General features: G+C 40.4%; 1 protein-coding gene across 3 annotated transcripts in view; it reads left to right on the top strand.

The window, feature by feature from the left end:
* Positions 1–27,812, top strand: part of Kif15 (kinesin family member 15) — a 67,748-nt gene that overhangs the window by 36,413 nt on the left and 3,523 nt on the right. For 2 of the 3 annotated variants that reach the window (XM_052186885.1, XM_052186886.1), the window contains 21 exons: positions 524–600; positions 826–1,035; positions 2,185–2,362; positions 5,829–5,970; positions 6,590–6,731; positions 8,004–8,201; positions 9,821–9,928; positions 10,414–10,519; positions 11,819–11,984; positions 13,236–13,386; positions 13,541–13,626; positions 14,824–14,893; positions 15,513–15,599; positions 17,752–17,856; positions 18,580–18,702; positions 20,502–20,648; positions 22,477–22,578; positions 22,927–23,091; positions 24,639–24,748; positions 26,503–26,578; positions 26,958–26,995. In XM_052186885.1, the coding sequence (XP_052042845.1) occupies positions 524–600; positions 826–1,035; positions 2,185–2,362; positions 5,829–5,970; positions 6,590–6,731; positions 8,004–8,201; positions 9,821–9,928; positions 10,414–10,519; positions 11,819–11,984; positions 13,236–13,386; positions 13,541–13,626; positions 14,824–14,893; positions 15,513–15,599; positions 17,752–17,856; positions 18,580–18,702; positions 20,502–20,648; positions 22,477–22,578; positions 22,927–23,091; positions 24,639–24,748; positions 26,503–26,578; positions 26,958–26,995 (2,587 nt within the window). Of the gene's footprint in view, positions 1–523; positions 601–825; positions 1,036–2,184; positions 2,363–5,828; positions 5,971–6,589; positions 6,732–8,003; positions 8,202–9,820; positions 9,929–10,413; positions 10,520–11,818; positions 11,985–13,235; positions 13,387–13,540; positions 13,627–14,823; positions 14,894–15,512; positions 15,600–17,751; positions 17,857–18,579; positions 18,703–20,501; positions 20,649–22,476; positions 22,579–22,926; positions 23,092–24,638; positions 24,749–25,741; positions 26,579–26,957; positions 26,996–27,812 lie in introns of those variants that run through there. The other variant, XM_052186887.1, reaches the window with a different exon arrangement.

Genomic DNA, 27,812 nt, shown 5'->3' with positions numbered 1-27,812 from the left:
CTCCTTGTTCCTTCTAGACTCATTTCTAGCTCTGGTGTCTCATGCTAATAAGTCCAGCATTTGGGAAGATTGTGGCAGGATTACCACATGTTTGATGCCAACCTAGGCTACAATTTTTTAAATTTATATATTTTATGCCCATTGATGTTTTGACTGCATGTATGTCTGTGTGATGGATGGTGTTGGATTCCCTGGAACAGGAGTTATAGACAGTTGCCATGTCGGAGCTGGGAAGTGATCCCAGGTTCTTTGGAAGAGCAGCCAGTGCTCTTTACCACTGAGCCATCTCTCCAGCCCCAGCTACAGTTTTAAAAAACAAACCATTTCTGTTTCTTTCACCAAATATATTTGTGCTAAGTAAATGCAGAGAAATGTCTTGCTTTCTTCATAAAACAGCCAGTTTGCTGAGTAAGTTAATGTGAAATTGCTAATCACATGAGATTTTGTTCCTTAGGATAGTTAGCAGCAATAAAGACTGGTTTAGTTTTGAAAAATGAACATATTTCTCCCTTTCCCCTTTTAGATAAAGAGAAGACTAATTATATAGAATATTTCCTGGAAGCAATGCTATTCTTTAAGAAATCTGAACAGGAAAAGAAGGTAGGAAATTGAATTAGGAAAAGGGATTCAGAAGACCTGGTGCTTTTAATGTCATGGTTGATGTTCGTGAATTCAGTGAATGAGACATAGTGACAGCTGTATAAGGAAAAGGCTTCAAAGTCTTGCCTATGAGTTTATACTTAGTACTCTCTGCTGGGTTTATTTATGAGAATTTAGGGAAGCTGAGCAATTTTTCATGTTTAACTGAATCCTGAATTTCTTAAGTCTCTAATAGAAAAAATTACCCAACTAGAAGATCTCACCCTCAAAAAGGAAAAATTTATTCAGTCTAATAAAATGATTGTGAAGTTCCGGGAGGACCAAATCATGCGTCTAGAGAGGCTCCAGAAGGAGGGTCGGGGAAGCTTCCTGCCGGAGGAGCAGGATCGCCTGCTGTCGGAGCTGAGGGATGAGATCCAGACACTTCGAGAACACGTGAGTGCAGCAAGCCTCTGTTTCTAGAGCGAGCTTTAAAGTGTGACCAGTGTTCACCACTAAAGTATGAACAAGGGTTCACCAGTAATTCGTTATGTAATACAGTGGGAAGACAGCGCTTTAAATCAGTGTGACTCGTAGTACCTGCTGCATGATTCCTTTTCCCCTTTCCCAAGTATTAATCTGGAGACAAAAATATAGACCAGCAGTCCGTACTCTGCCATGGTCCCGTGCTCTGCAGCAGTTATGGTTCTACCAGTCTTAGGGCAGTGGAGCGTTGGAAGTTCTTGTTTTTTTCTTTTTCCTAGAGGGAGTGAGTAGGTAACAGGCACCTAATTTGAAACTGAAATGATCTTTTTTGTGTGTCCAGTATGTTTAACACATGTCAGTAGTATAAATATTTTTACTTCCATTTGTTATGTATACTTTTCTGCATTTTGCTAGTTAATGTATTTTAGAGGGCAATTCAGTCTTAGTAGTGAGAAATTTTTCTGCTTTCACCCCTCTTTTCAAAGATTTATTTATTTGTATTTAATGTGTGTGGGTGTTTTGCTTTTATGTATGTCTCTGCGTGCCTGGTGCCCAAGGAAGCCAGTAGAGAGCATTGGATCTCCGGGAACTGGAGTTACAGCTTTATGGGTGCTAGGAGTTAAACCCAAGTTGTCTGAAAAAGCAGTCAGTGTTCTTAACTGCTGAGCCATCTCTCCATCCAATTTTTCTCTCTCTTTCTCTCCCTTCCTTTCTTCCTTCCTTCCTTCCTTCCTTCCTTCCTTCCTTCCTTCCTTCCTTCCTTCCTTCCTTCCTTCCTTCCTTCCTTCCTTTTCTGAGGATCAAACCCAGAGCATTTTTCATGCTAGGTTCTTGCTGTGTCTGAGTTACATCCTCAAGTATGTTAATTTAGCCATGTCTTTGTGTGCAGAGTTACACACTTCTTGCTGGGTGTCCTATGTGGCTTGCGTGGAAGTTCCAAGCAAAGTAACATAACCATATTTTAAAATACCCACAACTACCAAGTCCCTTTTTATGGAGACTGTAGTAGAGTACAACCTGGATTGCTATGTTCTAGAATTTCTGAATGGCTTTTTGAGAGACCAATTCACTTAGGAAAATTTATACATACATGAAGTATGCAATTTCTCAATGTCACAGGTGGAGCACCATCCCAGACTTGCAAAGTATGCTATGGAAAATCATTCCCTCAGGGAGGAGAATAGAAGACTAAAATTATTATCACCTGTGAAAAGAGCCCATGAAATTGACGCCCAGTCCATTGCAAGACTAGAAAAGGCTTTCTCTGAAGTGACTAGCACAGAGACAAATGACAAAGGTAAGAAATGATGTTGTGAAAAGGGACTGGAGCACTGACTTCAATATGTAAAAGCTTGGCTGCTCCTCCAGAGGACCCAAGTTCAATTCCCAGCACCCATGTCAGAGCTCCATTTTGATGAGGGATCTGATGCTCTTTTCTGCATTCCATGAGGACCAGGCATGCATGTGGAGCACAGACATACATGCAGAAAAATACCCATGTATATAGGACAAAAATAAATCTAAAGGCAGAATTAATGTGTAGGATGGGAAAGATGTCAGTAAAGTGCTTGCTTTTATAAACATAAGGCTCTAAGTTTCTAGAACTTTACTTAAAAAGGTAGACTTGTACTTGTAATCCTAGCACTGGGGAACTGGGGAGGCTTTGACAGGTTGATTCTGGGATTCTCTGGCTGACCAGCCTAGTCTACTAGGAAAACTCTTAAGCCAATCAATCATGTGGTTCCTAAGGAAAAACCCTGAGACTGGTTTCTGACCTGTCCATAACTCATGTACACATACAAATACACAGAAAAAGAGGAAAGAACATTGATATCAGGGTTGTATGTGCTTCCCACCTGAAATCTAAGCACTTAGTAGGCTGAGGGATAGTCAGTTTTGGGCTAACCTGGGCTATGAAATGAAGCCCACTCCCACCTCCGAAAACAAACCAAAAAGAAAAAGTGAATTCAAAGCAGGCCTAGCTAGGTGGGTTCGTGCAGCATGCTGTGCTTTCAGAGGACGTGAGTCTGGCCCCCGCACCTGTTAGGTAGACAGCTCACATGTCTTGTCACCCCAGCTTCAGGGATCTGACCCTGTTGGCCTTTGTGGGCACCTGCACTCACATGCATACACCTTTACACAGGCATACACACATATACAGAATTTTTTGTTTTGTTTTGTTTTGTTTTTTGTTTTTTTGAGACAGGGTTTCTCTGTGTAGCCCTGGCTGTTTTAATTTTTTTTTTTTTTTTATTTTAAAATTTAGAGCCACCAAAACAAAAACCAAAAAACTATCTCGAAGAAAAAGAAACATTTTCAGTATCTTATGGTTAGCTTTTTCAATGTGGTGGGCTAATTTATTGCAATTGTATGTATTTTGTTATAAAATGAGTTATTTTATTTATTGTATTTTACTTACATGAGTACACTATAGTTGTCTTCAAGCACACCAGAAGAAGGCATCGGATCCCATTGTAGATGGTGTGAGCCACCATGTGATTGCTGGGAATTGAACTCAGAACCTCTGGAAGAGCAGTCAGTGCTCTCAACCACTATGCCATTTCTCTAGCCCTTTATGTATTTCTTTATATTTTAAAGATAATTTACAAAGGTGTTTTTCCCATATAACAAGGTAGTAAATTGTTCAGCTAATTGCTATACCAAGGAAAGGCTTGCTATTAATATATCTTTTTTTGTTTTAGTGATATCTTTTTTGATTAAAGTTATTCAGATATTTTTATATATGATCTTAGTCAAAATGATGAAAGTGATAGATGCCAATTTTTATCCCCCATTACTGTGACAGAATATCTGAAAAAAGAAATTAACTGCAGGGTGATTTGTTTGGTGTAAGGTTTCAGAGGGCTTAGTTCATACTTGGCCAGCTCCATTACATTCGTGTCTGTAGTTAGCAGAACTGTATGTCAGGAGACCCCAGTGCTGCTCAGCTCACAGATCAGGAAATGGGAGGACACACGTTCAGAGCACACTCCTATGACTTGCTTCTGTTTCCCAGCAGCCCATACTATAAATTCATGAGGGTCGAACACAGGTCAGAGTTCTGTGGTCTAGTCATCATCACCCATGAAAACAGCTCAACTGCACGTAAGCCTGTAGGCACATTTTAAATCCAAATCATAACGGGAATTTTCATGTTTAAAGTATAGGACATTTTAAGTTTTTCACTACTCAAACATAAATAAATAATTGCAGTGTTTGTCAGTTTGGCTAATATCTGTACAGTGTGAGAGATGAGCATGGGTCGAATTCAGGTTTCACTAGTTTTTGGTTCTGGTATTGTGGTTATACTGTACATGCTCTGTAGTAATACATTGTTTCCATAATTATTATATGAAGTGTGCCTTAGTCGGTACTAAGTCTAACTTTGGGGGCGGTGCAGCGTGTGTTGCTGTGAATTCACTGAGATTTGGTAGCGTTCTGTTTGCTCCATCCTCAAGGCAGTGCTTAATGCTCCTTTATCACTCAACCTCTACCTTTGTTTCTTTTCTGTTCCTTTTTCTTTTGTTTTGAAGTTATGTAAGACAGCGTCTCTGTGTAGCTTTGGCTATCTTGGAACTCACAGATCTGCCTGCCTCAAGACATGCACTACCACTGTCTGGCTCCTTGTTCCCTTTTAAGTTAAGAAAATTCTATTGTTTATTCTGAATTGTTTTATTTTATTTCTTTTTGTGGTACTGTGGATCAAACTCAAGGGTGGGTCTCAGATGCTAAGCATCCACTCTGCCACTGAGCTTTCCCTGCCCCAATCCCTTCTCTTGCCTTTGAGTCAGTCAGTCAGTCAGTCTGTCTGTCTGTCTATCCTGTCCATCCATCCTTCCAAGCATCTTTGATTTTTAATTTTTTTCAAGATAAGGTTTCTCTGTGTAGCCCTGGCTGTCCTGGAAGTCCCTCTGTAGACCAGACTGGCTTTGAATTCAGAGATCTACCTGTCTCTGCCTGAGTGCTGCTTTGGCTTGATGTCGTTTGTTTGTTTGTTTGTTTTTTGTCTTGCCTTTTACATTTTCTTTTTAAAGATGTATTTATTATTATATCTAAGTACACTGTAGGTGTCTTCAGACACACCAGAAGAGGGTGTCAGATCTCATTACAGATGGTTGTGAGCCACTATGTGGTTGCTGGGATTTGAACTCAGGACCTTCCGAAGAGCAGTCAGTGCTCTTAACCTCTGAGCCATCTCTCCAGCCCCGCCTTTTAAATTTTCTAAGCCTTTTATTATTCAGTTGTGAATTAGTTAAAAAAAAAAAGATTCACAATATTTGGATGTGGAGAAACTCAAGATTTTATATGCAAAGTTAAAATTATCATTGTTAATCAGTTCTTCAAAATTGTTGTTCATAGTGGCTACTAGCCCCAGTTTTCCCCAGTTCAGTTGTGCCAGTGTTCTTCATCTAGCACCAAGCGTGCTGCTTGTTAGCCTGTTAGCTCTTCATCCTCGGGACCAGCATGTTTCCTTAGCTACACTCTCTGTCCTGTGGTCTTTGCTCCTTGAACACAACTCTCACTACCCTCTGCACAGTCACCCCTGAGTGTCCTCTGAATCTGTGTCCTCACCCCGAGTGTCCTGTGAATCTGTTTCCTCACCCCCTGAGTGTCCTGTGAATCTCTCCTCACATTTCTTGCCCTCGCGCTCCTGTCCATTTCTTTCTTATCCCCATGCCTCAGATTGTACCTGGAGGAGAGCTTGGAAAAAAGTCTTGTCAGTTCTGTCTTTCAAAGACTGGAGTGGTTTCCCTTCCTATCAGGTCTGCAAGGATTTTCTCCCAGAGCACTAAAAGAGTCAACTTTCTTCACGAACACCGAGAAGTTAAAAGCACAACTCCTGCAAATTCAGACAGAGCTGAATAATTCAAAGCAAGAATATGAAGAGTTCAAAGAACTAACTCGGTAACGTGCAAATACACATGCTCACCCGTTTAATGTTAATGATAGATAGTTTGGCGTGTTACTTTAAATATGAACCTTCCTAGCTGCTAACTTGTTTTGTTCTACGGAAACACTTTTTTTCTTGTATCTTTTTACTATATAACTGACAGTAGATCATGCAGATGTTTTTATATATCTGCAGTAGATCATGCAGATGTTTTATCCAGTGCTCACTTGTTGAGTGTCAAATGAATTTGCTAAGTAAGTTCATCTCATTACCAATTTAAATCACAGTTACAGATAAATCAAGATTTTTTTTTTAGAAATTAAAGATATTTTAATACTCTTATTTGATGCTTCTTGTATAAAAGGATAAACTATATTGATAGTATAACCAAGGTTAATCCTATTCTGATAGCATATTGACTTGAATTTGAGCCCTACAATTTACTAATTGAATACCTTTAATAATTATCCATCTGTGAGCCCTGATTTCCATGCCTGGTAAATGAAGGTAATGATCTGGAAAGTGTTTCTGACTCAAAAGCCAAGTTACATGAGAGCATAAACTGTAATATACTTACAAATGTTTAATATTATTTACTACTTGACGGTACTAATTTTTAACAATATCTATTAGGAAAAAGCAGCTAGAATTAGAATCAGAGCTTCAGTCTTTGCAAAAAGCAAACCTCAATCTCGAAAACCTTTTGGAGGCAACAAAAGTCTGCAAACGCCAGGAAGTTTCTCAGCTGAATAAAATACACGCTGAGACACTCAAGGTAGGTATCTGGAGCTTCTACTTAAATTGGAGCAGTCTCGTTTATTAATAAAAGTTATTTCCAAACACAGATGGCAGAACACCCCAGTATTCCGATACACTCCCGTGGCAAGGTCAAGGAGGAGTAAGAAAACATTGGGTTTCAAATTCTTCCTAACATCTGAACTTTCTTCTTTTTCCTCTCTCTCTCTTTCTTTTTTTTTTTTTTTTAATTTTTCCTCTTTTCTTTGAGACAGGGTCTCATGATAGCCAAAGCTGTCTCAAACTCACTCTGTAGCCTAGGCTGGCACTGAACTCTTGATTCTCTTGTTTCCACTCCTATGAGTACAAAGTGTATGCCACTGTGTCTAGCTTTTCAGTATGCTTTTTCTAACGTTCAAAGATGGGTCTTAAGCCAAAGGTGGTACAGTCCTTTAGTCAGATCTATTTGAGATCGAGAACAGCCAGGCCTACACAGAGAAACCCTGTCACAAAACAAAAACAAACACACACACACACACACACACACACACACACACAGGTCAGTCCTAGGTCTTTGTGTATTACCTGGCATCTGAAGTATTTTTTACTGTAAGTCTTGTCACCCTACATCCTTTGGGCAATGCTGCAATTGTGCCCAGGGACTCATGCATGCTTGGAATATACTGACTACATCCTTAACCTGGCTTTTATGTTTTGGATGACTCCGGTGGCCCTTAATGTTAGAGTGTTACCTTTAAGCAAGTTGGGGAGCTATCTGCTAGCACTCTCTCTACTAATGGGCACCCTGAATCTTTTAGAGGTTTCTTTTTGTTTGTTTAAATTTAACTTTTTCATTTTATGTATGTGTAAGTATTTTGTGTGCATGTGTGCCCTACATGCATTCAGTGCCCATGAAGTTCAAAAGAGGGCCTTGGAATTATGGATGGTTGTGAGTCACCATGTGGGAGCTGGGAGTCAAACCCTGTCCTCAGGAAGATCATGTACTCTCAACTGCTGGGCTATCTCTCCAGCCCCACTCTGGACCCTTGAATGTTTGTCAATGTGATGAGTGAAAAATAGGATCTTGTTAAGGCCCCATCTCCCACCCAGCTTCAAGTTCCATTTTTTAAAACCATATTACAACTTAGCATACAACTATATTGAACTGATAGGTTTATTTGGTCCAATGCTTGAAGAATACATCCTCTTGATAAGTTGATGAATAAAATTTTAATTTTTTTCCTGTTGGTAAAATTTAGTTATTATTTTTCTCTTTGTACTAATATTTCCTTCCACAATGATTGCTCTGCAGATAATTACCACTCCAACCAAGGCTTATCAGCTTTGTTCTAGACTAGTACCAAAGGCCAGCCCTGAGGTGGGGAGCTTTGGCTTTCTGCGCACACAGAGCTCTAGCTTGTTAGATAATGATATATTAAACGAACCCGTGCCACCTGAGATGAGTGAACAAGCTTTGGAGGCCATTTCTGAGGAGCTTCGAACTGTGCAGGTAATGCTTAAGTTTTAGGAAAAAGAAATAATTTAACATTCATTTGAATAAAATTTGTGTACTAGTTCAATTCTATAATTTTTTTTTAATATTTATTTTATTTGAGTATACTGTTGCTATCTTCAGACACACAGAAGAGGGCATCAGATCCCATTACAGATGTTTGTGAGTCACTATATGGTTGCTGGGAATTGAACTCAGGACCTCTGGAAGAGCAGTCAGTGCTCTTAACCACTGACTCTCCGGCCCCAACTCTATAATTTTTAAGTTTGCGTATTTAAAAGTTTCTTATATGTATTTTTAGTTCAGTTTTTATCCTTGAGCAAATCATTCTCCATTTTCTGTGTTCTTTTGCTGTGGTAAAATGACCAGTTTTCTACTACTTTCACCTTTTAGCACTGGTGTGCATGGCACCCGCCTTGTACTGGCTAATGAAGGGGACGGCACTGTAGGATTTTGGTATACAGATCGGATTTTAGGGAGCTTTTAATGTATTTGAAGTAACTTGAGATTTGATTATATTGGGATCCTACTAGTTTGTTAATTGAATTTCACCACTTTGTCCAGTAAAACTTGGAAAGTATATTCTAAATCTCAGTTATGTTCTTATTCTAGCCCCGAGAGGCCACTGTGATAAAATAACCCCATGCAGCACTGAGGAAGCTTCTTAAAGGTCTCAAGAGGGTTCAATGTTTAAATCTAACATTAAAAAAAAGAAAAGATTTTATGGGGCTCTGTAATTTCATATATATGTAAAAAAAAAAATTCCCTCACACACATATACTATATACTCTTACCCACCAAGCCATCTTTCCAGTTCCTATGTCTATCTCTTTTATTTTAATTTTTATTTATTTTTTATATTTTAGATTTTGTTTTTTTCAAGACAGGGTTTCCCTGTATAGACTGAGCTGGGTTAGAACTCAGAGGTCTGTCTGCCTCTGCCTCCCTACTGCTGTTATTAAATGTGTGTGCCACCATGAGTGGTTTCCCTGTATAGACCGAGCTGGGTTAGAACTCAGGTCTGCCTGCCTCTGCCTCCCTATTGCTGTTATTAAATGTGTGTGCCACCATGAGTTAGAACTCAGGTCTGCCTGCCTCTGCCTCCCTACTGCTGTTATTAAATGTGTGTGCCATCATGATTGGCTCAGACTTTAACCCAAGGTTGAATTTTCAGCACGTTTTGCTTTTTGTTTGAACCTATCCATTTCAATCAGACACAAGTGCAACTGTGAGATGTAGGAACGACCAGTGTAACCTCTGAAAGTTGCTGGCCCAGCAGTCCTGTGCTGTGTTTACTTCTATAAGAGGTTGAGTTTATTTTATTTGTTTTAGTTTCTTGTCTCTTTAACCAAAAATAAATAGTGCAGGAGAGTTCTCTCAGCAGCTCAGCTGCCTTTCTAGTGGACCTAGGTTCAATTTCTAGTACCCACTTGGTAGCTTACAACTTTTTATAATTCCAGTTGCTGGTAATCTGACACTCTCTTCTGATTCCTGTGGGCACCAGGCATGCAGTTTGTACATGGACATATATTCAATCAAAACACCCTTACATAAAATAAAACTAAATTTTTTAAAATGTAAAGGCCTTTTTGATGACTGCAGTGTGTTTAACGCAGGAACAACTGAGTGTTCTTCAAGTCAGGCTGGATGAAGAAGAACGTAAAAACCTGAAACTTCAACAGAATGTTGACAAACTAGAACACCATTCTACACAAATGCAGGAGGTGAGGAAGGGGTGGAACAGCCTCAGAAGGTGTTGAAACCCTCAACATAAAGGCACTGTGAGATGATGGGGTGAGGATAGTGCTCCCGTAGAAGCCCTCCCACTCTTGAAGTTCTTTCATTTGTCCTTAATAAATCTATGTGCACTCTGACCCCTTTTGAACCCTCCCACCACACCCCCAAAAATTGCCAGATGAAAATTCCCTTACTAAGCCCTAGTCAGTTTTTTGTACTTCTCTGATAGTGAGTGGCGCAGACATTCATTGTCTGAGTTCTGGACCACATAGTAAGGTGTGCAAGTTCAGAAGAAATCCAAATGGTCTGTCCACACGCTCATACTGATCTGGATTGACATCTTCATTCTAGTTCGTAAACAACCGAGTTTTGTCTTTTCATTTACCTTAAAACTAGACATTAAATACAAAACAAATTAATGATATGCATTGTGTCTTAGCATACTTTTCCAATATATTAACTTTTCCCAAAGCTCTTCTCATCAGAAAGGAGCGATTGGAGCAAGCAGCAGCAAGATCATCTCACTCAGCTGAGTGACCTGGAGAAGCAGCTCCAGGACTCGCAGACTAAGAATGAGTGTAAGTTTGGACAACTGGGGGACTCTCAGTATCGTTTTGATCGTTTAAATTATTGTGCTTTGTTTGCTTTGTTTTATTTTAAGGGTTTGCTTGTTTTTTTTGTTGTTAGATAATTGGCCTTAAATTTTCATTGTAAAGGTATACTAAACAAATTCTTGAAGAAATAATTTTCTTCAAGATTGGTCACAAACATGTTACAAGTGTTTAAGTTTATTTAAAAGCTGGGAAGATGGTTCTGTTGCCTTACAAGTTTGAGGACCTGAATTCAGAACCTCAAGCCACATAAAAAGCCGGGATGCTGTGACACACATCAGTTATCTCAGTGATACCAAGATAGAGATCCCAGTTCACTAGACTAAGCACAAGGCCAGTGAAAGACCTTGCCTCAAATGAAAGTGGAATGCATCCGAGCAATTAGTTATATCCAAGTTTCTGCTCTCACCTGCACACACACACACACACACACACACACACACACACACACACACACACGTGAACAAGCATACCTAAATACACACACACACACACACACACACACACACTCACACACACAAAGTTTAAAGTCCTTTAAAAATGAAGTGTCCTTAATTTGAAATCTAAGTTGCATTAATAGTAACAAAGTAAAGCATAAATTATTTATATACACTTCTAGAAATGGGGTATCTTTCCTACTTTTATTTTAGTATAATCTTGTCTTCATCAAAGCATTTTCAGATTAGCCAGGTAATCCAGCAGTTAGTAGGTGAAGTCAGGAGGTTCAACAGTTGAAGGTCTTCCTTGACTACTCATCAACTTGGAGGTCTTCCTGGGATGCATGAGATCCAATCTCCAAAATATTTTCAATAGTTTGTAGTAAAACCTTAAGTCACTTTTTCCACTCTTTAGTTTTGTCGCATATTCCATAGGAAAGAATATGTTAAAACATCAAGTGACCTAAAAACTAGGAACAGATGTTAACTCTTCCTGTTTCTGCAGAAACGTTGGAACAGCTGGGTATTGTAGCGTGTGCCTCTAATCCCAGAACTCAGGAAGTGAGAGCAGGGCCGTGAGGAGGTCAGGGTTATTCTTGCTATACGGTAAGAATAGGCCAGGCTGGGACAAAAGAAATGCAACCATGACCTAAGGAGAGGAAAAAATTAAAAAATTAGTGTTTAATGTTTAGTTGATGAAGTTTGTCCTTGAAGTAGTAAGGTTGTTATTTGTCTGCTTTATAAATGATACAGTCTCATTTATTTGCCTCCTTTATACAAAGAGCCTGTAAAGGGATCTGTTGAGACCTTGATTTCCTTTATTTTCTAGTTTTGAAATGTGAAGTACATGACCTGCGAATTGTTCTTAATTCTGCTGACAAAGAACTTTCTTTGGTGAAACTGGAGTATAGCACATTCAGAGAGAGTCAAGAGAAAGAGCTAAGTCAGCTTTCTGAAAGACATGTGCAGGTTCAGCTTCAACTGGACAGTACCAGGTAGAGTCCTCTGTTGGTTCAAGGTGCCCGGCTTGTGGTTTGTAATGCTCTTTGAAGTATTATAATCCCAACTTACATTGCATAAGCCATCAAGTACACTGATTTTTTTAATACCAATTGGCTTCACTATAACCAGTGTGTGTACATTTAAGTGTATTGCTTTTGGTTGGTTGGTTTTGTTTGTTTTTCTGAGACACGATCCCCCTATGTGGCTTTGGCTGGCCTGGAACCCATTCTGCTTCCTCAGTGCTGGTATCTAAGACATATGCCACCACACCTGATCAAACCTCATTGCATTTTAATTTTCTTCATTTGTTTGTGAGACTAGAACTAGATCAAAAGTATAAAGAATCTACTGAGCTATGTGCTTAAATGCTATCTTAAAAGCAATGATTATCCTAGCCTTTAAGATATATTGGTCAAAATTTAATTATCATTTTTTATTAGTGTCTTTAGTTTTACATAAGCTACTTACTGGGCGGCCGATTCTCTGACCCCCAGTGGTTGTTGATGCTTCTGAATGGTAGAGTACGCCCTGCCATTTGTCTCTTACTGGCTTTTGCCTACTTGTCTACACTCTACACCATGAACACATACACATGTCCCCATCTCAGCTCTTGGCAGCTGCTTCACTGTCCTCTGTGACCAGCTGCTTCTGCCCTCCTCCAGTTTGCTGTGTCAATTAGCTGTATATAAGCCACAATTGAGATCAGGTTGTGGCTGATTCTATGAATAAGCGCTGGATTATCCATACCTGATCCAGTGTGCTGGGGAGAGGAGCAAGAGAGAATAACTGAAGAGGGAACTAGGAGTTCTTGCTGAGATTAAGTTCTCTCTTGGTTAGAAAGAAGCCATGTTTAATGTCTTAAAAATATCTTCTAGAACTAGACTTTGTTGTTAACACAGTTCTTAACAGCTGGGTTTGAACTGTTAACAACACTTGGAAATGAAGAGTTTCTAGCACCAAGCTAGAAACCCTTACATGAGCTTCACCACCAGTTGTCAGTTGGCTGGTAAACTGCCCGGCAGTTAACTTCATGAGCAAGGGTGCGGAGGGGATTCCTGAGGCTAATACTTCCTTTCTGTTTGTTCTGGTATAGTGCTCCTCACATGGGCACCAAGGGCATTCCACACAAGGCCATGGCAAATCTCAGACAAATGTAAATGCTTTGCAATAGAAAAACTTGAACTTAAGAAAGTCTGACTCAAAAAAGTTTATACTTTCCATTTCAAAATATCTTCCTGGTAAAGATTAGAAAATGAAAAACTTCTTGAGAGCCAAGCCTGTCTACAGGATTCCTACGATAACTTACAAGAAGTAATGAAATTTGAAATCGACCAACTTTCAAAAAACCTCCAAAACTGCAGACAAGAAAATGAAACTTTGAAGTCTGATCTGCATGTAAGTGATGAGCAGTGTTGTGGCTGGTGGGTGTCTCCTGGGTCTCTGCTTCCGCCCTGGTCTCTGATTCCCTGTGCCAACCGCAGTTCTTGGTATGTTTTTGATGTGATACTCATAACTGTCACATCAAACCTAATATATCGTTGTCTTTTAGAATTTGATGGAGCTTTTTGAGGCAGAAAAGGAACGCAACAACAAATTGTCATTACAGTTTGAAGAAGATAAAGAAAATAGCTCTAAGTGAGTGCTGTTAATCCTTCCTATTCGTTAGAATATTGTTCAATACTGCATTCTTTATTGTGCTTTGGGGACTTTAGGGTCTTGCTGTCTATCATAGGCTGACCTGAAACCTGCCTTCCTCCTATCTCGGTCTCTCCCGTGTTGGAAATAGAGGCATGCTCCCCTCTGTACAGCTTTTACCTTGTACCCTAGTTATTTTCATTTAGTGGTATAATTCAGTGATATAGCACTTTCCTATTAGACTTGCGGCCCTGGCTTAAATCTTAGCACCTCACTTTTATTTTTTAAAGAGGGATTCTTTTCCTTTAAAACATTCCAAGGTGAACAGCAAATTTTGTAAAGTTAGCTGTGAAGAAGGAAACGTCAGTTAAGAATATAATTTTTCTTTGTTGGTTCGGTGAGGTGGTTGGTTGGTTGGCTGGTTGGTTGGCTGGTTGGTTGGCTGGTTGGTTGGTTGGTTGGTTGGTTGGTTTGGCTTTGCTATAGTTTGGTTTTATGTTGTTTTGCTCTGTTTGGAGGCAGCATCTTACTATGTGATCCTGGCTTACCTAGAACTAATAGAAAGCCACCTGCCTGCCCCTGCTTCCCAAGTGCTAGGAGTAGTGTATACCACCACACCAGGCTACTGACGATCCTTCTACTATTGGAGTATAGGGGGTAACTTTATTTCTGTCTTCTATCAATCTTTTTCTATTCCTTTTCCCCCAGACTCTCCTTACCCCTGTCTTACCCCTGTCTCTCTCAGTGAGTGTCTGTCAGTGATCTCATGATCACATTAGGGAGCGTAATTGGGTTCTAGTCACTGTTTACAGCATTCTTCTGTGATTGTTCTTGGCCCTAGCACACTGTGTCAAAGGAGCACATGCCACTACTTGAGACAGAGAATTAACATTTAGGCACATCCAGTGAGCCAGCGTCAGTGCTGTGGGTACAGGATCTCGAGGCAATGAATGAGACAGGTGCGGTGAATGATGTGCACTGTGTGCTAGGTTACCAAATAGCAAATCCTGGAGAAAAATGAAAGAGTCGTGGTACAAAAATGATGCATTACATAGTTGTGAACAAATACATTCAACATTTTGATCTTCGTGGGAATATGCTAACCCAGGATTTGTCTAATAGAATTCACTTAAATGGCATTTAATTTCTTTGAATCTGGATGTTCATTTTATGATTTCATTAATTCTTCTTTTCCAGAGAAATCTTAAAGGTCCTTGAGGCTGTACGTCAGGAGAAACAGAAAGAGATGGCCAAGTGTGAAAAGCAGGTCAGCTTCCTATTCTGAATATAGAATTTGAAATTTGTAACTTTTATTCCTGAAATCCAAAAAGAAAGTGCCACAGCTTTACTTTCATAAAGTGTTAGAATTCACTAATAAAAGACTTGTTGCTGCTGCTGCTAAGGTTCAAACGTGGGGTTCCTACCACTGAAGTACATCCTGGACCCTGTTTGTTTGTTAGTTTATTGTTGATCCTGGCTGACCTGGAGCTTGCTATGTAGACCAAACTGGTTCTATTATTTTTGACTATTTTCTAATTCCCAGGAGGCTGTAATGATATGTACTGGTGCTCAGTTGGTGGAGACCTCAAACCTGTCCTTGGGCATTGCTCATATAGACTAATGTGCAGTGCAGTTGTCAGCTTGGTTCTTGTTGTTTTTTTGTTTTTTTGGGTTTTTTTTTTTGGTTTTTTGGATTTGGTTTTTTTGAGACAGGGTTTCTCTGTGTAGCCCTGGCTGTCCTGGAACTCACTCTGTAGACCAGGCTGGCCTTGAACTCAGAAATCCGCCTGCCTCTGCCTCCCAGAGTGCTGGGATTACAGGAGTGTGCCACTACTGCCCGGCTGGTTCTTGTTGTTTTTAATGTGACTATTTATTTTCCACCATAGATGGCAAAAGTACAACAACTGGAAGAAAGCTTGCTTGCTACTGAAAACATTGTCAGCTCTCTGGAAAAGGCTAGAGAGTCTGACAAGGTAGGTAGAGTTTTCAGTGTTATTCTTTTGTATTTTGTTTTTTCATTTTTGTTGTGGTGTCTGTTTAATATTAGATCCATGACTTCTCTATGTAGCCTGCGCTGGCTTTGAAGTCATAATCCTTTTACCCAAGCTTCTGGGATACAGGTGTGTGTCATTGTACCTACTTTCTATATTCTTTATAACGCCACGTAGGCATTCCTGTCTTCTGCACCTCTCCGTCCTGTGGGATGACTTACAAAGTGTCTGGTCCGTGTGCATTTAGGTCGTTTAAGGGTGCTGGAGAATGGGAAATTCAAGTAGGTAATTTGTTTCTTAACCTCAACCACAAGCTACTCTTTTTCTGTTTTTTAAATTATTCATTTTATGTTTATGAGCTCTAGAAGAGGGCAGCAGATCCCATTTACAGATGGCTGTGAGCCACCATGTGGTTGCTGGGACTTGAACTCAGGACCTCTGGAAGAGGTAGTCAGTGCTCTTAACCACTGAGCCATCTCTCCAGCCCCACAAACTACTCTTGTCTCTCTATTTTTTATTTGTTTAAGACATGGTCTCACTATGTAGTACTGAATGGCTTGGAATTTACTATGTAGTCCATGCTAGCTCAAACTCAGAACACCTGTCTTTGCCTTCCTAGTGTTGCAAGATATTTTCTATCCATTCACACTGAGGCAGTGAGAGGCCAGTGATTGGAGGGGAGAGAGGAGGGGGAGCTAAGAGAAGTAAGGTGCAGAGAGGGAGGGAGGGGCTTGGTGGACTGGACATATTTCTAGTGTTTTGGAGAGGTTAGAAATATTGGGATATCGAGACACAATTAGCATATCAAATGATTCCCATGAAGAAGGAAGGAGAGGGTCCTGGAAAGGCTTGATCCAGCATTGTAGGGGAGTACCAGGACAAAGAAATGGGAGGGGGGTAACTGGGGAATAGGTGGAGAGAAGAGGGCTTATGGGATATATGGGGAGGGGGGAACCGGGAAAGGGGAAAACATTTGGAATGTAAACAAAGAATAGAAAAAAAAATATTGGGATAGACTTTATCATTGTAAATTGGCATTATGTAATTGGGAGTTTGATATACATAAATATATTTGGTGTTAACTATTCAAGTTTAAGAGTCATGCTTTACCAGATACTTGGAAGGAGTAGTGCAGAGGCCTGGCGGGACTCTTTATTGATTATTACCCACTACACCCTAGCATTGAGATGAAAGGCGTGTGCTGCCACATCCACCTTTACTCTGTTCTTTTAGACGGCTTATGTAAACTCTGACCCTATTTTACTGACCAAGTTCATGATGTACAGTCTCAAATCCTTACTGTTGACTTTGTCAGAACAGTAAAAGTGACTTGTCTGTCCAAATATACAAATTGTCTAGCCGTGTCATACAAGCACTTAGGATACTGAGACAAGAATCTCAGTAGTTAAGAGGCCAGCCTGGGCTATGTAGAGATATAAAAGCCTGAACTACATAGTGAAACCCTATCTCCAAGAGAAAACAATTGTAAAAGGTGGAATATCACATAATATTTTGCTAAAGTAAATTGTCTTTTCTTTGTTACCATTAGGAAACATTTAGTTTAGTTTATGTGTTAGCTACTTTTCTTACTGTGACAAAATACCCTGAAAAAAATTATAGTAGGAAAGATTTATTCTGACTCACGAGAGGCAAGAAACCATGGGTTTTGTTTTTTGTTTTTTCTTTTTCTTTGGGGGGGAGGGGTGTTGATTTTTTTTTTTTTTTTTTTTTTTTTTGAGATATTTGGATTTGCTTTCTCTGTATAGCCCTGGCTGTCCTGGAACTCAGTCTGTAGACCAGGCTGGCCTTGAACTCAGAAATCTGCTTGCCTCTGCCTCCCAGAGTGCTGGGATTACAGGCATATTTCACCACCACCCGGCTTGTTTTTTGTTTTTTCAAGACAGGGTTTCTCTGTGTAGCCCTGGCAGTACTGGAACTCACTCTGTAGACTGAGTAGTTCGAGGCTGGCCTCGAACTCAGAAATCCGCCTGCCTCTGCCTCCCAAGTGCTGGGATTAAAGGTGTGCGCCATCACTGCCCAGCAGAAAATTTTTTTTAAACTGCAACAGTTCATCTTTTAAAATGATCTCCATAATGTCACTGTTTTTGCAGATGAATGTCTTTTTCCTTATCAGGAACTTGTCACCAATCTCATGAACCAAATCCAGGAGTTAAGGACATCAGCCGGTGAAAAATCAGAAACCATAGACACCCTGAAACAAGAACTACAAGACATAAATGTAAGTTGAGCTTAAGCAGGGCACAACTCACAGGCTCTTGGGGGTCTGTTAGCCCTCCCACCAGGAAAGAAAATTGTGTGTTATGTTAAGTTTGACCGTGGGGGGGGGGGGAAACATGCTTTGTTAAATTTGCAGATACTTATTACATGGAATTGTGTCTCTGATCTGAGACTCAGTATCATTTTCTGAAATAGCAGCTGTTGAGTATTGATGCTTTGCCCTTTGCTCCGGCCAAGGTAAAGGTTTTTATCTGTGTTAGTTCTGCTCCGAAGTGGCTGCTTCTATCCACATTGATCTTCACAGGCAGATTCTGATGAGGTCACAGAGCTAGATGGCTTTCTCTAACCCTGTGGGACTGTCTTGTTGTTCTTCACCATGTGCATTAGCTCCTATTCCTTCCCTAGCAAGGGTTTGTTGGGCTGCAGAGGTGGCCAAGTGGTTAGAGCAATTGCTACTCTTCCAAGGACTCACACTGGACATCTCATAACCATGTGTCACTCCAGCTGCGTGCGCGCGCGTGTGTGCACACACACACACACATACACACACACATACACACAAATAATAAAGTTCAAAAACATCAGCCACCACCTCGAGGTGTTACTGAATTACCTTGTTAATAGTGTGCTCACCTTGGAACTAAGATACTTCTAAGTAGCCTTGGTATACAGATGAGCAGAACTCCAGCAGAAAGCTCTTGTGCTGAGACTTTGTTTTCTGCAGTATAAATACAATGCTGCTGTGGCTGACAAAGAAGAGAGCAAGGAGCTGATCAGGAGACAGGAAGTGGATATCTTGGAACTGAAAGAAACGCTTAGACTGAGAATCCTCTCAGAGGACATTGAGGTAGGTTTTAATGTGGTACTTTCTTTTTCTTTATTTATTTCTTGTTTCATGCTCCTCCCTCCCTCCCTCCCTTCCCTTCCCCCCTTTCTCTTGCTTGCTCTCACTCTACTTTTTCTCTGTGAGACAGGAACCCAATGCATCAACCAGGCTGATCTTGAACTCACAGAATTCCTCTCCCTCTGACTTTTTTTTTAAAGGAATAATTGATAATTAGAGGCTGAAAAGACGACTCAGATGGTAAAGTTACTTCCCTCTGAAACTGACCATCTCGTTTTAATCCTCAAAACCCACATAGTATGTCCCCACCCGCAGACCAGTCAACAGGGTCCGCGGAAGTACCTAGGGAAAGGCAAGAGACAAGAGACACGAGAGATGGACAGCAAGTCAGTATTCCAATCAAGCTGTCAAATTTGATTTTTTACACAAGCCAATTTAAAGGGAAGGGTAAAGGTGTAGGGAGAGGTCAAGGGGGAACAATCTCAGGGGGCTGACATCATTTCTTAGAAACAGTTTCTCATAATTTCTGGAAAAGGCTAGTTATTGCTGCTGGGATTTTGGCATGATAAAGGGGGTCATGAGGAGGTGAAGTGGAAAGGAGTTGCTATAGTAACCTAACCAGGGATGAGCTTCAAGAGGAAGGGGTTTTGAGATCTTCGTAAGAATGGCTTCAAGAGGAAGGGGTTTTGAGATCTTCGTAAGAATGGCTCCTGGTATCGAGATCTCCTGGCATCGAGATCTAGGTGGGGATGGCTCCTGGCAGCAGTGGAAGGAAGGACTTTTTTTGTTTGTTTGTTTTTGTTTTTTTTGGATTTGGTTTTTTCGAGACAGGGTTTCTCTGTATAGCCCTGGCTGTACTGGAACTCACTCTGTAGACCAGGCTGGCCTCGGACTCAGAAATCCGCCTGCCTCTGCCTCCCAAGTGCTGGGATTAAAGGCATGCACCACCACCACCTGGCTTGGATCATCTTTTTTAAAACAGTATGCACAGGTCCATATGGGAAGAGAGGGTGAGCAGATTCTGCTCTGGCGTGATCACCAGAGTATGCCTATGCTGTATAAGTAGGAATTACACATGCAGTCATTAGGAATTCTTTGCCACTTTGCACCACCTTATTCTCTGAGGTTTCAGTAGCCAGTGCCATGGTGAGTTGTTATAGCTCTTCTCTGAGTACCTAAGCTAGAGACATCTTTTAACAGCCATTTACCTTCTATGGTTATAGCCACTGAAGTCTGACCATATAGTATAGCACTAGAGGGCAGAGGAAGACAGAGGCAGGGTGCTTGTTGGCCAGACAGTCTAGCCAAAACGCTTTACTCCAGGTTCAGTGAAAATAAGATGAATGATAATGAAGATTCCTGACAGGACCTCTGGCACCTGTACATGTACATAGGTATGTGTACACACACACACACACACACACACACACACACACATGTATGTGTGCAAAATATATTAATCATGTAAGCTCGTGAAACTCAACTATTGAGACATTAAGTAAGATCTGCTTCTTAAGTGTTCTCCATGAAAAGATCAACTCTAAAATCCCAATTGAGAAAAGAGCACTGCCTAACCTCAAACAGGAAACCAAATCTACTGAAATCACACCTAGGCCTGTGTACGTATATGTCAGCTCAGAGGGGTGTCTTGGAATGGTTTACCGCATGAGCCAAAGGAAAAATCTTCTTAAATATTGAAATATTTCCTTTCCTAACTGTAAAAGTGTATAGTAATATAGTAATGGTTTGTGAACTGAACAGCGTAGTTAAGAAATCTTTCCTTGGGGCATTACCCCCAACAGAGGGATATGCTTTGTGAAGATCTGGCCCATGCTACCGAGCAGCTGAACATGCTCACAGAGGCCTCAAAAAAGCACTCTGGACTCCTGCAGTCTGCTCAGGATGAGCTGAACAAGAAGGAGGCACTGATCCAGGAACTTCAGCATAAGGTAAGTGGCACCCTACGGCACTCAGACACCAGCAATGACTTCCACAGTACTGATGTGATGTTCCTGCTTTGACAAAGTTCTCTGTATTGTAGAAGTGGAACAAATGGGTCAGTTAGGGACTTGGCATTCAACTGTGGACTATAAAATTGGGTTTCCACAGATGAGTTTCACTTACCACTTCTCTCTCTGTCCTGAGTCTTTGGCACATTGACCGCATTGTCTGAGTGAGGCTATAGCTGAAAACAATAAGATATTAAGGAAAAACTGCAGCATTCTTTAAACTAATGAATTGTGCACACATACATATATAACATTTTTTTCTGCTGTTGTTTTAGATGGGTCTCACTGTTTATTGTAGGTTGGCTTTGAGCTCATAACTCTTGCTTCCACCTCCCGGAGAACTGATAGTGCAGAGGAATGTCTTTATACCCAGAATAGACAGTTTTGCATTGACGGATAATTGGATACACTTATGAGGTTCATATTGAGAGGTTTTACTGGAGTGGGTTGAAACTATCTTGTTATGTAGTCTGTAGCCCTGGCTTGCCTGGTACTTTGTAGGTAGCCAAGACTAGCCTGGTACTCTAGAGTTCAGGCTGTCCTAAAATTCATGGCAACCCTCCTACTTCAGCCTCCTGAATTCTGACATTACAGTCATGAGGCTCCTCACCAGCCACAATATGTTGCTACAATATGTGTGTATCTGTGTGTGTGTGTATATAAAATTATTAAATCAAGTTGGTTAATATATCCATGATCTACCATACGATTTTGTGATATAGTTTCAAATCTATTGTCATTTTAAACTATACTTTATATATTATTTTTGCTTATGTTTAAAATATATTGCATTATATCTAAAAAACTTGGCTTTTGTTTGAACCCCTGTTCTTCTGTCAGAACAATTCTGTTGTGACATCTCCCATCCAGGGTTCCTCATCTCCCAGTCTCTTGCAACCACTATTTTACATAACACCTGAGCTAGGCTGCTGTGGATTCCACATAGATGCGACATCCTCTTCTTTCCTCACTTGGATTCTATCAATTACACCACATCTTCTAGGCTCATTCGTTTTGTTGCCAATGACAGAGTTTGCTTGTCTCTAAGCTGGCCAGCGTTCTCTTGTTCCTTAGCATTACTCTTGTTTGCTTCTGCTGGTGGATACTTAGGGTTACTGTGTTCTTTGCCTATTGCGAACAAAGCTGAGGTTAAAATAGGAATGTGACCCTCTCTTCAAGTGATTGGGGAGATGGTTCAGTGGTTAAAGCAGCTGCCAGGCAAGTATTTTTGATTTGCAGAATTTACATAATAGCCAAGTAGGCGTGGTGGCCCACTTGTAATCCTAGTATATGCAGTAAGCAAAAACAGTGACCCTCCTGAGCAAAATGATTAGCCGAAGCAGCAGCTGGCCTCCACAGATCATAGACATACCTGTACATTCAGTCCAACACATATGTGAGCCTACACTCATGTGAACACTCATGTGTGCATGCACACATCACACACACACACACACACACACACACAATTTCATTGCCTTCAAATATAGACCAGAACTGAAATTGCTGGCCATATGGGGCATTCTAGTTTATTTTAGGGATGACCTTCCCCATTTTCCATGAGTTTGTAGTGATTGGCATAGCAGGAACCATGTAAGTCTTGGCATGTCCTCATTAGAACATCTTTTTCATCTTAACAGGGACATTGTAATATTGATTTGCTTTTCTCTGATGTTTGGCAGTGGTGAAGCTTGTCTTCTTTTCTAATTGGACTGTGTGTTCTAAGTTATTTTCTAAACTGTAACCTGTTATCGGTTGAATGTCCCAGTTAAACCAGGAAAAAGAGGAAATGGAGCAGAAGAAGACTGAGTACAACTTGAAGATGAGGCACCTGGAGCATGTGATGGGCTCTGCTACCGAGTATCCTCAGGTACTTTCCAGGACACTGCATTTCAGAATAATCAATTTTTCAAATGAGAAAAAAAATGTAAATAATGGGGATTTTTGTTTGTTTTGTTGCTGTTGTCATATTTTGTTATTTTAAAGGAAAAGCTCTTCATTAGTGGCCCCTGTCTGCTTTCTCCCTAGTAAAGTCTTGTTTTACTTGGATAAGAATGAAAATAGTAAGTTAAATGGCCTTTATCAGCATGCACTGCACTCAAGGGGCTTGGCATATACATGAAAATGCATATTTTATCTGTTAAGTATACAGACTGAAAATGAAATCTTCATAGCATCATGTTATCAAGCATTTGGATGAGGTGTGGTTTTATTTCAGAGTCCCAAAACACCACCCCATTTTCAAGCTCATTTGGCGAAACTCTTGGAAACACAAGAACAAGAGATAGAAGATGGAAGAGCCTCTAAGACTTCTTTGCAACACCTTGTAACAAAGCTAAATGAAGATAGAGAAGTCAAAAATGCTGAGATTCTCAGAATGAAGGTACATGACTATTTTTCAGTGAACTTTATTTTAAAAGGCAATAGCTTCCTCCTAGCTGCTGCTCATCCAAATTCAAAAGGCGAGACGGCATGGTAAAGAGAGGAGTCTTCCTCCCACCCCTGACCTTTCGTCCCTGGGAGCTCTCAGTTTCCTTCCCTTCCCTTTAAAGCCTTTCAGTCTATGCTGATATACTTTACTAAAGTCTATAACCTTTTCCCTGCCTTGTGGGAGAGATTTTCACAATGCTTATATAGTTCCCACAAAGCCCATGTCATGGGCAATGAAGAAGAGGTTTGAGTCCTTAGTTTTCACCTCATAGTTCTGTCTAATATCTGAATCTTTGCCAGCTTAATATCTCCAGTGTGTTACCTCAGCACAGCTTTAATGTGTGTGTGTTATGTGAGTGTGCATGCACATGCTTGTGGAGGCCACATGGATGGTCACTTTCCACCTTACTCTTTAGGGAGGAGCTCAGAGCAGGTGTTATACTGACTGAGCTGTCTCCTCTGGCCTTCAGTGTGCTTTCAGATGTAACTCTTATTCTTTCTTTTCCCCTCTCCTCTTCTGCCCTTTCTTTTGTGAGTGTGTGAGGGTCTGTATATGATGTAATGTTTGGTGTGTGTGTGTGTTCATTGTGTGAGTGGGGGCACATATACCACAGAATGTGTGCAGAAGTTGAAGGACAACTACAGGTATCATCTTTCATCTTCTATTTTGTTTGCTGCTGTGTGTGCCAGAGATTGGCTGACCCAGAACTTATAGAGATTCTATTCCCCACCACCACTGTAAAGAGAATAGAAATTATAGACATGTGCCCAGGTTTACATGGATTCAAGAGATTCAAGCTCAGGTGCTCACACTTTATGGGCAAGTGCTTTACCCACTGAGCATCTCCCCAGCTGCCTTTACCTTACTGAGTCGGTCTCACTGTAGACCAGACGACTCTGAACTCACAGTCCTCCTTTCCTCAGCCTCCTGAGTGCTGGGTTGGCATGGATATGCCACCATATCTGACTTACAATGTGAGGATCTAACTTAAGTGTGTGTTTTGGCATCAGTTCTTCATGTTTAGCTCAATTGGTATTTATTAAATAGAATCAAATAATTGAGAGTGGTTACCAGGGATTTTCTATCAGTTTTTTTTTCTCTTAGAGGAACTTTGCTGAGTTAGGTTACATCAATAAACTCTTTAAGACACTGAACGTGTTTGTGAGTCACAATTCTAAGACTTGTAAGTGCTTGTCACAAACTGTTTAATGCAGTAACACCTGTTGCTTAAAGAGGCATGTAAAAAGGAATACCTGTCTTGGGTACAACCTTTATTTTGGTGAGTATTGGAAGTGACCCAGTATCTCAATTCATAGCCCTGGCCATCCTGGGACTCCGTATGTAGTCTGGGTAGCCTCAAACTCACAGTTTTGCTTGCCTCTGCCTCCTAAGTATGGAATCAAAGGTGTGTGCCACTACACCCAGCTTCAGTCACAACCTCGAGAAGAAAAATAACACCCAGTCTAACATGTCTTAATAGTTATTTGGTGTATTCTCAGGATCAATTGTGTGAAATGGAAAATCTGCGCCTGGAGTCCCAGCAATTAAGAGAGAAAAACTGGCTCCTGCAAAGTCAGCTGGACGATGTCAAAAGGCAGAAGGAGAGTGGGTGAGTAAGATGCAGAAGTCCTCCACCCAGACTGGTCTGCCTGTGTGGTCTTGAGTGAGTGAGGTTGAAGTGAACTTTACCAGACACAGGACATCCCCATGACCCGGGTAGTGCTTGGTTGCTTTTGAGTTGAGTCTCATGAAGGTATGGGCTTTTTCTCGCATTGCAGGATAAGGTATTTACCACCTAAGCATTTGGAATATATTTAAAAGATGTGAAATCTTTAAACCAAGCTACTTGCATTTTAAAGTTTTTTGTTTTGTTCGTTTGTTCATTTGTTTATTTGTTTTTGAGACAGTACCTCACTATGTTCTAGAACTCACTTTGTAGACCAGGCTGGCCTTGAACTCACAGAGATACCCTACTGCTGGGACTGGATGGACGCACCACCACTACACCAGGTTTTTTGTTTGGTGTTTTAAGACAGGGTTTTTACATGTAGCTTTGGCTGTCCTAGAACTCACTCTGTAGACTAGGCTGGCTTATAACTCATGGAGATCCACCAGCTTCCTCCTTCCAAGGGCTGGGATCAAAGGTGCGTGCCACCACTGCTCCACCATTTTTGTTTTTTAAGGAGGTAAATTAGAGTCAAGAAAACCTGCAGAAAAGGGGAGACTTTCATAGCAATCAGCTCTATTTCTCCATATGATTCAGGGAAAGCAACCTAGGCAGGCGAAACCAAGGCCCCAGGCTCAATATCCAACACAACAAACCAAGCAAAACAAAAAGTGTGAGGCTCAAGGTGCTGTGTATGTATCTTCATTGACTAGTTAAGTGTACAGTATAGATTTTTTATGTTAATTATTAATGTTTTACAATAGGATTAACAACAGAAAGGGTCCTTTCTTGGTGTAATGATAGATGCCAGTCTATATGTATATATGTATATACATATATACATATATACATATACATATATACATATATATGATATATGCCAGTCTGTATATACATACATATATATATATAATTTTTTTCTTTCTTCCCCCTAAGTATGGATCATGGCCCACAATGCACTCCTTTCCTGGACCTTGGGTGACTTTGACATTGAGTCTCATTGTCAGGTGACTAGGCTACAGTTGTGAGATAAGCCCTGCCTTGCTGTGCTAAACCTTATTTAATTGTCTTCTGCTTACACAAGAGATTCCTATCAAAGCTCACATCACGCAGGCAGGTGCTACCATGAAGTCTTGCTGGCCCACTGAACTACATTTACTCTCCCATCCCAGGCAACTTTGCAGAGATGCATATGCATTCCAGACTATAGTCCCTTTATTCTTTTCCAAAGCATTTATTTTCTCTAAAAGTATTTATATTTTCTGTGAAGGGAGTCTCTGATGTTTGTATACATGTGAAGCCAGAGTAGTCATCATAAACTGCAAGCTAACAGTCTGGAAAACCCAAGATAGGGAAGAATCAGGTCGCAAGAGGCCAGACTACCAGACTACCCTCTTGTAGTTGCTGACAGTCTGCCTTCGTTTATTCACGGTTGATCTGCAGGTTGCCACTCATAGCTAAGTTTCTCCACTAACTCTACCTCCAAGCTTTGGTTAGATTTCTGCACTCTATTCTTCTTGCTTTTATAGTGGTAAGAATCAGTCTGAGTTCTGGGGTGGATCCTGTTTGTTTAATGTATGGGCACCTAATTATCTGTAGTAATCACAAATATTAGCTGCACTGTAGCTACATATAATAAATGCTAAATTAATTCTTGAATACTCGATGTTTCCCTGTCTACCCACTAATCTATGCAGTGATCAGAGTCATCCAGACAGTCAACAGCTGAAGAATGAACACGAAGAGGAGATTATCAAAGAAAGACTTGCTAAAGTATGGCTTTTTTTTTTTTTACACAAAGCTCTTCTTTGAGAACTGCTTTTATAAATAACATTAATGGTTATCTGTTCTAGAAATCATATATTAATATATAATTGAGAAGAAATGTGTATCTGTCTGTAATTCCAGTACTTGGGAGACTGGCACAGAACAGTTACCATAGTCTGTGGCTCTAAACATTGACAGAAAGAAGGAAGAATGTGTCCATCTCTGTGTTTCTGTAGGAAGCACTGTGTTTCCCACATGCAGTTATCCACTTAGAACTTGAAGTGTAGTGCCTTCTAGGCACCATGCTGGAATGCGTGTGAACCAGTAGCCTCTTGTATATACATACAGGACCTAACCATCCTTTTTGTTTTCTTTTTTATTATAGAATAAACTTATAGAAGAAATGCTGAAAATGAAAACAAAGTAAGTGTGCTATTTTATAGTTCAAATTCTTTTAAAAAGTATTTCTAAACTTTTTTATGAGGGGAGTGTTTGCATGCATGCCAAGTGCGTGGAGGTCTGAGGACAATGTGAGGGTTGGTTCTCTTTTTCCACTGCACGCTGTAGGTATCACACTCAGGCCAGCAGGCTCAGGCAGCCAGTGTGTTACCTGCAGAGCTAACTTGCCAGACCTGACCTGGTTTGTTCTTTCTTTCTTTCTTTCTTTCTTTCTTTCTTTCTTTCTTTCTTTCTTTCTTTCTTTCTTTAATTTCATGTGTATGGGTGTTTTGCTTTGCCTGTATATGTTTGTGTACCATATGTGTGATTGGTACCTACAGAGGCTAGAAGTCATCAGATCCCTCTGGAACTGGAGTTACAGAGTTATGAACTCCTTGGGGGTGTAATTATTCTCCTCCAAGGGGAAAATACATCCATAAGATAACGTTTTTCTTTCTTTGGTATATGTGAATATAATTGATGTTTATCAAAGTCTTTTTTTAAGATTTTAAAATTTTTATGTGCATGTGTCTATGTATGAGTATGCACACATACATGCAGGTATCTGCAGAGGCCAAAGAGAGGGCATCAGAGCCCCTCCAGCTGGTCAGACAGTTGTGATCTGCCATTTATAGGTACTTAGAATTAAACTACTCAGCCATCTCTCTAGCACCAAAATTTTTTTTCTTGATGCCACCTTCTCAGCAGTTGTTTCAAGTAAAGCCACCTTTAACAAACAAACACATGTATACAATCTTTAGTTTTATTGAGTTGCTGTGAGGTCTTCTCATTTTACACTTCA

Source organism: Apodemus sylvaticus, chromosome 7 (assembly GCF_947179515.1).
Source record: "Apodemus sylvaticus chromosome 7, mApoSyl1.1, whole genome shotgun sequence".
In the NCBI taxonomy this organism is placed as follows: Eukaryota; Metazoa; Chordata; class Mammalia; order Rodentia; family Muridae; genus Apodemus; species Apodemus sylvaticus.
This window is presented reverse-complemented; position numbering and strand designations above follow the sequence as displayed.